The 11,321-nt window shown below is 45.1% G+C and overlaps 1 protein-coding gene and 1 pseudogene across 1 annotated transcript; both read right to left on the bottom strand.

Annotated features, from left to right (window-relative positions):
* Window positions 1–1,771: 1,771 nt before the first annotated feature.
* Window positions 1,772–3,067, bottom strand: LOC146186862 (uncharacterized; annotated as a pseudogene).
* A 5,408-nt stretch (window positions 3,068–8,475) lies between these two features.
* On the bottom strand, window positions 8,476–11,082 carry LOC146186861 (uncharacterized). Its single transcript, XM_084608128.1, has 2 exons — window positions 10,615–11,082; window positions 8,476–8,879 (listed from the first exon to the last, which is right to left on the bottom strand). The coding sequence occupies exons 1-2, from the start codon at window positions 10,866–10,868 to the stop codon at window positions 8,651–8,653; spliced, it is 483 nt and encodes a 160-aa protein (XP_084464254.1). The 5' UTR covers window positions 10,869–11,082; the 3' UTR covers window positions 8,476–8,650.
* Between the last annotated feature and the right edge of the window lie 239 nt (window positions 11,083–11,321).

Raw genomic sequence — 11,321 nt, 5'->3', positions numbered from 1 at the left:
GTAAGAAATCTGGTGAGAGTCTGACTGTAAAAGGTATTTTTACTTTCTTTGATGAGCCGCTTTAACTCTTGGCTCATACGACATATGGAGGTTTTTAATTCAGGGCTTGTTTATTGTAAGCGTCTTATTCGTTTCCTTTTGAGCTGTCGTTTTTTGTGAATAATGTCTCTATTAATCCAAGGATGCTTCCTTTTTGTTATTTTCGTGGTTTTAGGAATGAACATCTCAATTGCTTTCGCTGTCATGTTTGCAAAAAAATCCCACAACTTATTTGTGCCAACTCCGTCTTGATATAAACACATGAATTCATCAAACGAGATTTCAAGGTAGTCCAGTAATCCGACATCATCAGCAGCCGCAAAATTCAAAACAGTCTTTCTGCAAGATTTGTGACATATTTCGTGAGTCATATTGAGCGACATAATCACCATTTTATGGTCAGACAATCCTTTTTCAACATCACCACTCAGCAAAAACTCTAGTAGACCAGATGACAAAAAGACAAGGTCTAGTATCGAGGATGTTGTCATACCTGCTCTCGTACTCTTTTCAACAATCTGAGTCAAACCATAGCAGTAGGCGAGTTGGATCAGATGTTCACTGCTAGCTGTATCAACTCTGCCGGGAGAAAGCGACATCCAATCAATTGCTGGCAAATTAAAATCACCTGTCAGAATAATATTGTCACCAAAGTGTACATTTAGGTCCAGTAACCTTTTTAGGTCATCAATCATTATTTGCAGTTCATCCCCCGAGTTGCTTAGCAAGGCAATGTCATCAGCAAATCGCAGATTAGTGAGGTATTCTCCGTCTACTCTTATCCCTAACTGTTCCCATTCCAAGTCTCTGAATACTTCCTCTAAACAAGCTGTGAATAGTACTGGGGAGATTGTGTCTCCTTGCCTAACACCTTTCTTTATGGGAATTTTGTTACTTTCTTTATGCAGAACTATGGTAGCTGTGCAGCCACTATATATATCTTCCAGCACTTTCACGTACGGCTCGTCTACCCCCTGATTTCGCAATGCCTGCATCACCGCCGAAGTTTCAACTGAGTCAAATGCTTTTTCGTAATCAATGAATGCTATGTATAAGGGCTGGTTATATTCCGAGCATTTTTCTATCACCTGATTGATGGTATGGATATGATCGATAGTAGAGTACCGTTTCCGAAACCCTGCTTGATCCTTTGCTTGATTGCAGTCTAAGGTTGTCCTGATTCTATTAGCGATTACTTTAGTAAATACCTTATACGTAACAGACAGTAAGCTGATTGGTCTGTAATTTTTAAGGTCCTTAGAGTCCCCTTTCTTGTGAATGAGGATAATGTTTGCATTCTTCCATGGTTCCGGTACCGTCGATGACACCAGGCACTGCGTATACAGGGTGGCCAGTTTTTCTAGCACGATATCCCCCCCGTCCTTCAGCAAATCTGTAGTTATCTGATCCTCTCCAGCTGATTTCCCCCTTTTCATAGTTTCTAGTGCTTTCTTGACCTCGTCCTTCGTCACCGGTGGAACGTCTGACTGTTTTTTCCCTACCGCCACTCTCATTACGGTCCTGACTACTTTGGCTACTGTAGAGATCTGTATAGAACTCCTCGGCTACTTTGACTATCTTTTCCATATTAGTGATGACGTTGCCCGCCTTGTCCCTTATTGCATACATCTGGTTTTTCCCTATGCCCAATTTCTTCTTTACCGCTTTAAGGCTTCCCCCGTTCTTTACAGCATGCTCAAGCACGTCTATGGTTGAATTGGGAGCTCTGTAGAAAGCACCCACTAAGACAGTACGACCATTCAGTCTGGTTTTAATCCATGCAGTTTCTAAATCATCAAACCCTTCTATAACTGAGAATACTATATTACTCTTAACCAGTATTGCAACACCGCCACCCCTCCTTTCACGGTCTTTTCGTACTTTGGAGCAGTTTGGGGGAGCAACTTCACAGCCTCTAAGATCTTTATGTAGCCATGTCTCTGTGATTACCATAATATCGGGTTCATGTTCAAAGCATATACTTTATATGGCGTCAACCTTGTTAAGCATTCTCCTAGCGTTCACATTTATCAATTTAAAGCAGACCGTCTTATGATTATTTAGTCACTCATTGCTAGTGCTAGTGGCAACCTGGCATTTGAACCGCTGCTTGGTCTCCTCGTTCCATGCGTATAAGGTATTCTTGACTTTTAACTTATCAAAAATTAACTTAGCTTTCACGCCGTTCTTTAGTTCATCGGCACAGGAGTTCCAAAGGATTTTCGTATTTCCACAAGCCTTTTAGAAAAATCTTCATTTACACTAAATTGAGTGCCTTTTAGGTTGAAACAGCTACTCATTATTTTCATCTTATCCCTAAAGTCAGTAAGTTTAATAATAATCGGACGGTGTCTACCTGGTTCCCTCTTTCCAAGTCGGTGAATCCTTTCAATAGTGTCCACCCTTTGTTTCAGAATTTTATCAAAGATGTCATTGCTTACTTTCTGTAGTAGGTCCTCCTCACTCTCTGATTCCTCCTCGAATCCGCGTACAATCAAGTTATTGCGCCGCGAGCGGTTTTCCAACTCATCAAGTTTTCTCGAAACTGTAGTCATTTCTATTTCACATCTTTCAGCAAAAGTTTCTAGTTTCGAAAGGCTATCCTGAGACTCGTCAAAGGTTTGTAGCTTTTGTTCTATAGCAGACAGCCTGGATTGCATGTCCAGAATTCTTGCTTCAGAAGATGTTTGGTTTTCCTGTATTTCGCTTAATTTACTGAGGATTTCAGTTTGAGAAGCAATTACTTGTTGAATCATTTCCATTGTATCCGGGCCAGGATTTTCCTCAACATCACCGGATAGCTTCGGCATCAGGCCTACAACTGAGATACAATCACTAAAGCAAACCAGCAATGTGCGTGGACACGGCAACACAATCAAAAAAAGGCAGTTGCTACGGCAGGAATATTTTCGTCCACCAACCTGCACAAATAGTGGCACATCAGTTGACATTGTCACGACGGGGTTGCCGTGTCCACTGCTGACGGAAGGCGCAGGCGTACCTTTTATAGGCAAAATCCGGGCTGGAAGTGTGGATGACGTCTCTGTGCTCGAAGAGGGTGCGCAGAAGGCAGTATCCACGTGCCACGACAGCAGCTCGCAGTGTAAAAAATGTACGCCCCCCGCACACGGCAGTCGATAAGCATCGGCAGAAGCTGGGTGACGATTGAAGCCGCTGTCTGCGCTTACTGCACGGCCCAAGGCAATGGAAAAGAATCCGTTAAGTACCTGCACATATAGTGGCACATCAGTTGACATTGTCACGACGGGGTTGCCGTGTCCAGAGAGTCAGTTGCTGGGAGACAACCACGGGCTGTACGAGTGAACAACCGTCGGTTTGGCCACCGAAGAGAGTGGAAGAGGCAGCAGCGTAGAAGTAGCTGAAGCATGCCTGAGCGAACGTTTTTACTGCGGCTGAAACATACTGCGGCTTGCGATTTCTCTCGGGACTCACCACCACGGATTCCTATTTCCCGTATTCAGCACCGAATCAATACTGGGACTGCTGATCCAATCCGTCAGAAGCCTTATCGTGTATCCTCATCAGATGTGCGAAGCAATCGCAGAACAAGTTCGTGTTATGCTGCGTAAGGGCATCATTCAGGAATCATCTAGTCCGTGGGCTGTCCCTGTGATACTAGTCAAAAAGGAAGATGGCACATGGCGATTTTGTATTGATTATCGACGGCTCAATACTGTTACCAAGGAGGACGTGTATTCCCTGCCACGTATTAATTACGCCATTGATTGTTTACATTCTGCCTCCTATTTTTTCCTCAGTTTGCGATCAGGCTATTGGCAGATCCCCATGCACCCGGAAGATAAAGAAAAGACGGCATTCATCACCCCAGACGGGTTGTATGAATTTAATGTGAGGCCGTTTGGATTATGGAATGCTCCAGCCACGTTCGAAAGATTCATGGATACTGTTTTACGCGGACTGAAGTGACACATTTGTATGTGGTTTTTCGAGGATGTAGTGATATTCGGGACTACTTTTCGTGAACACAACAGCGGATTAGAGCTTGTCTTGGAGTGTATTGAGAAAGCTGTTCTGGTACTCAATTCCAAGAAATGTCGTTTTGGAGAACGCCAGACTGGTAATTGGACATCTCGTAGACAAGGATGGAATCAGGCCTGATCTGGAAAAGGTCGAAGCTCTCACTTGTTTTATACCACCGAAATCGCTAAAACAGCTCAGGAGTTTTTTGGGGCTTTTCTCCTATTTCCGGCGTTTTGTTCCGAAGTTTGCTGACCTAGCATATCCCCTTACTTGTCTTCTGCAAAAAGATGTGCCTTTCAAGTGGACTGGCGATTGTGACTCCGCCTTTCGTCAGTTAAAATTTATTTTGACATCAGGGCCGGTACTACGCCACTTCTGCCCATCAGCTCCAACAGAACTTCACACTGACGCCAGCGCAGTTTGAGTGGGTGCTGTGCTCATACAGCGCCACAATGGCAATGAACATGTCGTTGCATATGCAAGGTGTTCTTTGAGAAAGGCTGAGCGTAATTACACAGTAACTGAACAGGAATGCTTAGCTGTTGTTTTCAGTGTGCAAAGGTTTAGGTCATATTTTTATGGACGTGCATTTAAAATTGTGACGGACCATCATTCCTTGTGTTGGCTTGTAAACCTTCGTGACCCCTGTGGACGCCTTGCGTGGTGGGCTTTGCGCCCGCATGAATTCAATTTTACTGTGTCTTTTAAGAGTGGTCGTAAGAACGGTGATGCTGACTGCCTGTCACGGTGGCCGCTTGAAACTACTGATTGCGACAATGAGATCTTGGATGAATATATAGCTGCAATCTCTCCAAGCTTCCCCGATGTTGGTGAATTAAGGATTTCGCATCGGAACGACAAGGAGTTGGGACCGCTTTTTGATGCAGCAAGTTCCCGGAACCCTCCGCCCTCATTCTGCATTCGTTACGGTCCACTATACAGTAAGAACTACTCGTCAGTAGGTGCACGGTTTCTTCTGGTAGTTCCTACAAGTCTTAGGTGTCAGGTTCCTCGGGTAATGCACGACAATGCCACAGCTGGACACTTGGGTTTCGCCAGAACATTGCACAGAACTAAGGAACGTTTTTATTGGCCGAAGATGTGTCAAACTACTCAACGTTATGTGGCCAGCTGCCTCCAGTTCCAGCGTTTCAAGCTCCCAACCTGCCCTCCGCCGCGCCATCTTCAGCCTATAACGCCACCCCGAACCCCATTCGAACAGGCTGCAATTGACCTTCTAGGACCATTTCCCCGATCCTTGAACGGAAACCGCTGGGTCATCGTGTGCATAGATTACTTTACGCGGTACTGTGAAACTGCTGCCATACCGTCAGCCACTGCTTCTGAAGTCCCGGCTTTCCTTCTACGGTCCATCATTCTTCGACATGGGCCTCCTCGAGTGTTAATAAGCGACCTTGGCCGACAGTTTACGGCAGAAGTTGCAGAGGAACTTCTTCGCCTCTGCTCATCCCATTTTCGTCATTCAACTCCTTACCACCCAAAACAAACGGTCTTACCGGACGCGCCAATTGTACGCTCAGCAATATGCTCGCAATGTATGTCGACTCCCGCCAGAAAAACAGGGATGAAGTCCTTCCGTTTATAACGTACGCATGTAACACTGCTAGGCACGAAACGCAGGCTACAGTCCGTGTTTTCTTCTTTACGCACAACCTCCACGAAGTACTCTGGACACGTTTTTACCTTTCTCACTGTCTGCTGAAATATCACTCGCACATACTCTCTTTGGCTGAAGAAGCTCGTCGACTCTGTGGACTTGGCACTCTTGCCTCCCAGGAACGCTACAAGCAATGCTACGACAAGCGTCACCAAACGTTAATTCTATCCCTGGTGATTTGGTGTGGCTTTGGACGCCGTTCCGTAAGCGCGGCTTGTCCCAGAAACTGTTGCACCACTATACTGGTCCTTTAGTTGTACTCGCACGCCTCAGAGCAGTAAACTTTGTAGTCTCTCGCCTGACCACCCAAGGTCGTCGTTCACAGAAGCCTCAAGTAGTCCACGTGGCCCGCATGAAGCCCTTCTCCTTCTATCAACGTGACGAACCTTGACTCGCCCGGTGGGCATCGTCTACAAAGGGGGCAGTGTCACGCACTTCCTGCGGTCCTGTATTGGAGGAAGCTGAGGTTGTTGGTTGAGGCGCTGTTGGTTTTGTGTGAGCATATAAAATACTGAAGTTAAGAACAGCTAAAATCATTTTTATTTGCTTTTTTTTCCAATAGCTTGAAATAAATTTAAAATATAAATTTATTTTTCATTCATGTGAAAGGAATGCGCTGTTACTTTTACTAGCATAGTGGGTTTGTTCGTTCTGCTGGCCACAATGTGCTTGCAAAATTCATGCATGATGCATGCATGGATATTTACGCGTTCACTTTCTTCCAAGCTTTGCGCTGTGCATAGCGTTCTTGAAGTGCTGCCAAGCCCCATCGGTACTGCGTGCTGCAAATCTTCCTTGTGGGTGCGGACCGTGCGGTGAAAGCCAGCTTGTATACCGTGAGTTTTTTAACGGAAGAAACATGAGTGACGAGAGCGAAGACGTCCGGAAGAAGTGCGAGATCGCTCTCGCTACGGCGATTATTTCTTCTCTGGACCTGGAGATCGAAGCAGCTGCGGAGAGGGGTCGACTGCTCAAACAGCAAATTTTGATTAACAATGCCGCCCTCATGGCCGTTGCAACATCTTCGCGGCGTGCGCCAAGGGAGGTTTGGGCGTACCATCGAGACGGCCGATGGTTTGAGAACGCTCTGCCCAACTTGGGAAGCCGTTGCTTCAGTGTCGGTAACGACGTTTAAATACATTGTTGATGTTTGTCGGCCTACAATGATGCGGCAAGCTACAAATATGCGGCAGCCAGTTGCCGTTGAGAAGCGAGTCACCGTTGCATTATATATACTGTGCTCGTCGGCTGAGGACAGAACTGTAGCGCATCTCTTCGACATTGGACAATCTACGGTGAATACAATTTACAGAGAATTCTGAGGAACTGTTGTGGAAGCATTAGAAAAACACTGCGTGAAAATGGTGCCAGTCGCCGAGCTCGCCAACCACATGAGGGAATTCGAAGCCGTTTGTGGTTTCCCACAAGCAGTAGGCGCACTGGATGGGTGCCACTTCCCAGTCCCCCCCCCCCCTAATAGAGCACGCCAGCGATTATTACAACTACAAAGGCTGGTAAGTACATTAAGAGCGAGTATTAACGTTTGCTAAAATGTAGGTTTCACGGGTAGTTTACGCCTGTACAATGTGAGGTAATAAGGAGAAATGTGTGACTTTGCATTGTGCTTATAGATTTGTGTGCAATATATTCATCTACTCACCACCTGTAAAATAAGAAAAATGGAATCCAATTCAGTTGTAATGCTTACTGAAACCTACATTGTTGGTCGTGCTGAAACATTGCACAGTAATGATAGGTGTACATTATTACTTATTGAGAATAGGTCCATAATTTCTTGGTTGATCACTGTGTTCAAGACGAGGGTATTACCACAGAGCAGCCTAGCGTTTGATTTCTGCTGTTAAATGTGTATGACCATGTCGACACTGGCACGTATGATGGAAAATGTGCATTTCGTTCACAGTAATTGACTATATGAAAACTGAAATTGCTTAAAATTTTCAGCTTACGGGTCGATGTGGCAGGGCAGTACGCATTGCATGTTGTTCGACTTGTTACGTAGATGACTGCATACGTTGCACAAAAATGTATCTCGCTTTATTTATTCAACTTCTGACCCACTCTTGTATAAGCCTGAAGAAGGCTGACAGTATAATAAAAAAAATGTACTTGCACAGGCTTGCAAAGGAATTGTTTACTCATCGTTAAAGTTGTAAAACTTGCGGTCTCCCACTGTGTTTGGCTCACCAATTAATGTGCTCACTTTTGCTTTCAGGTACAATGCGATCCTGCTGGCACTAGTCGACCATAAGTACAGGTTTCGGAATGTCGTGGTCGGCTCACATGGAAGGTGCCACGACTCTCACGTGTTTCAAAATTCAACACTGGCCTGTGTAATTGAAGGGCCCAAATTCAGGCACCCAGTGCTTCAAGTTGGAAATACCGATGTGCCGCCAGTAATACTTTATGATCAGGCTTTTCCTCTCACAGCACACTTAATGAAGCCAATTGGAAACCAAAGTACGGAAGCTGAAAAAACATTTAATTATCGGCTATCCAAATCCAGAAGGATTGTAGAGAACGCCTTTGGCAGGCTTAAAGCACGGTTCAGGTATATCGTAAAGCGCATAGAATGCGATGTTAAAAATGTTCCAATTATTGTGCGTGCATGCTGCACACCTAACAACATTTGTGAACACTTCAATGATTCACTATCCCAACAATGGATTAACGAAGCTGAGCAGCAGAATGCTCTCTACGAGCAGCCATCGCATACTACCGACATGCAAGTTGCCGATAGCAAGGAAGTGCGTGCTGCTCTTGTTCAATATTTTCAACAAATGGGACGGCATTGAATGGAGCATAGCATGTACTAACTTTAATTCATCTCATGTGGCTTGAAGCTGATGTGTTGAAGTGTGAGGTAGCAAAGCTCTCCGTCCATCGAAAGCGTCGAATCGAACAAAGTTCTTAATACCACGCGAATATTCGCTGGGTGTTTTTAGATTTATTGAAGAAGTCTCCAAGCAACTGCACAAGCTTCTCCTGTGCAACGACTTGCCGTTCCCTGAGGCTCCTCTCGTGCCTTGAAGTGTCTTCCAGTGCTCCAATGAGCCTGTCTTGCTGCTCCAGCAGCAAGTCGAACTTATCTTGCGGGGCCACACGTTTCCTCTTTCGTGTCTGCCCATGATGCCCGCTGCTGCTTTCAGGTTCCGTATTTGGAATCATAGCAGCTTCGGTCTGTGAGCGTAGAGTTTGAACATTTTCAGTATCTGCAGAATATTCGCCTGAAAGGTCACCCAGCTCATCTGAAGAAGGCGTTGGTGGCCTTCCTACTTCCCTACCTAATATTATCTGTGATAAAAATTTCATATGAAATATTTATTTATTGCACAGTTCCACAAAACAAAAGTGCTGTCACACTGAAAATTGTAAAAACAATAAAGATGTTACTGAAGTGAGGACATTTCATTTCACACTTACCAGACAGATCAGCGCACTCACTTATGGGTGCACTCATTCACTCTCGCACTAATATTTGCGAATGTGAAAGAGACTGGTTGTAATTGTAATTAGCACACAAATAATGGGAAGATGATGGACTTTGTTATGAGATATATATGATGAGCCAAAAGCGTGCTGTAGTCTGAGCAAGTGGTGGTGAGTACGTCTCAATGGACGAGTTTGAGTGAATGTGAGTGCGAATAGTGTGAGGCACCGCTCATGATGCTCACCTATGCACTGGTAATGCAAACTGCCAAACACGAGGAACTTTCAATTGTCAGCCCTTAAAACCACGAAGGGTTGTTGAAGAAATGGTCTAGTAAGCATTCTTTCGTAAGTCAACAGGTGCACGACATTCAAAACAGTTGTCACGTGTCTACAAAGCAAAACAGGTGCACGACATTCAAAAATGTTGTCACGACTCTGCAATGCACATGCAGCAGGACAATGTCGGGTGCCTGATTCGCCATTAGGAATTGAAGCACATGGCTGTCTTGCAGGTTTTCAAAAGCTAGTAAATGTAGGGTGGAAACTTGCTTACTGCTGAAACTGCTAAATAGATTGCTTTGCCTTTTGTCTGCGACATATTGGTATTAGCTACGAAAGCAGAAAAAGAAGATGCATCTCACCTGTTCCACAGTTTATTCTAATTAGCAGTCGCTCTCTGAGGAAGCGATGGATTTCCCGGTGAACGGCCACGCTGTGGCCCCAGATCCTATGCTGTTCTCTCGATCTACTTTCCTGGTAAATAACAGCAAGTGAATTCGAATGTCAATCGTTCCAAAGTTCAGTCAACACAATCGGGAGGACATCGCTCACACATTATTCCCGTCAAAGTACTTGGTCAACACAGACAAGTAGTAGTATGTGGTTATTTTATTACGTATTCAAAAGGAAGGAAAAGACGTTTGCTAGCCTCGATATCTGATATCTGAAGCAGCTGAATTGTGGCGGCAGAAATAAAGAAATAATGAAGAAGCGGTGGAGGAAATCGGAGGTGAGCGACAGGGAGAAAGGACAGGGTAGATAAAAATAAAAATAAATGTATACACTACGGCACAATATGCAGTGGGTTGCTTGAGGTCCGCCTGAAAGTGCCTTGTCACACACAGGCAAGCGATTAGCCGTGATTTCGTTACCGTTGTCACAGGGCTACCAACTAAACGCTGGGCTCAAATAGTAGACAAGAGGCACCATTTGTCCTTTAAAGCTCATTATCTTTCGTATAAAACAGCGCGAAGACACGGGATGAAGCAGACGAAATAGACACGCACGGCGCCCTGTGTCTATTTCTTCTGCTTCGTCCCATGTCTTCACGGTGTTTTATACGAAAAATGCATAACCAACTCGCCCGAACTGCCGTTCTACTACTGTTTTATTGCCAAGCTAAACGATAGCGCATCCACGCGTTACAATGAAACAATGCTCACCTGTACTTTTGAGTTAAGTTGTCGATCTTTGATTGTACTTGTTTCCGGGTCTTGAAGAGTCCGCGTGATCTTAGTGCCTGCACAATAGCGTCATAAACCTTGGCGTTATATTTTTCGCCGCGCAACTGGTCCAAATTGTCCTCCCACATATTAATCAGAGCCCACGTCTTTGACTCTGTCCAGGTGGCCCTTGGCTGCTGTGGCCGCAGACGCGGCGTGCCTTGCTCCACGCGCACTTCGTCGACGTCGTTCATATCGTCCGGTCACGTTGGTCCCGTTCAATGAAAACAAACAAAATGGCGAAGCAACAAACCAAGAAAGCGCGACCCGTGCACGTGGTTCGAGAGTCTAGTCAGTCTAGTGCTCTTGCTGAGAGTGAACGTTTTTGCGTGCGCTCGATTACTTCCGTTAAGCGGTAAAAAGTATTAAAATTAGTTATAAACGCAAAATTAATACGTTTTTTCTTTTTTTTTTGAACCTGCACTGAAGCTCACGGGGAACCAGAGTACCCCCTTTGCCTGCTCGAGGGAGATGATCAGAACTGCTTCCGCTAGGAACTTCCTTTCCTAAAGGACTGCTGTGTGACACGGCGCGTATCTCCATTGAGATAAATACTACCTTGGTTTAAGGTAGTTAAAAGGAGTTCAGCCATGCCCGTGTGACAGCGGTATAATATGTTGTGCTCCTGCGAACCTGAGCTGCATTTC

This window comes from Amblyomma maculatum, chromosome 6, assembly GCF_055883805.1.
Source record: "Amblyomma maculatum isolate TAMU_Amacu chromosome 6, ASM5588380v1, whole genome shotgun sequence".
NCBI classification, from domain to species: domain Eukaryota; kingdom Metazoa; phylum Arthropoda; class Arachnida; order Ixodida; family Ixodidae; genus Amblyomma; species Amblyomma maculatum.
This window is presented reverse-complemented; position numbering and strand designations above follow the sequence as displayed.

Bases quoted from the DNA above. Each gene is read 5' to 3' on its own strand.
- LOC146186861 (XM_084608128.1), bottom strand. From the start codon at position 10,868: ATGAACGACGTCGACGAAGTGCGCGTGGAGCAAGGCACGCCGCGTCTG. The intron at 8,880-10,614 runs GTGAGCATTGTT...ACCTGAAAGCAG, and splicing joins AACTTAACTCAAAAGTACAG to CAGCGGGCATCATGGGCAGA.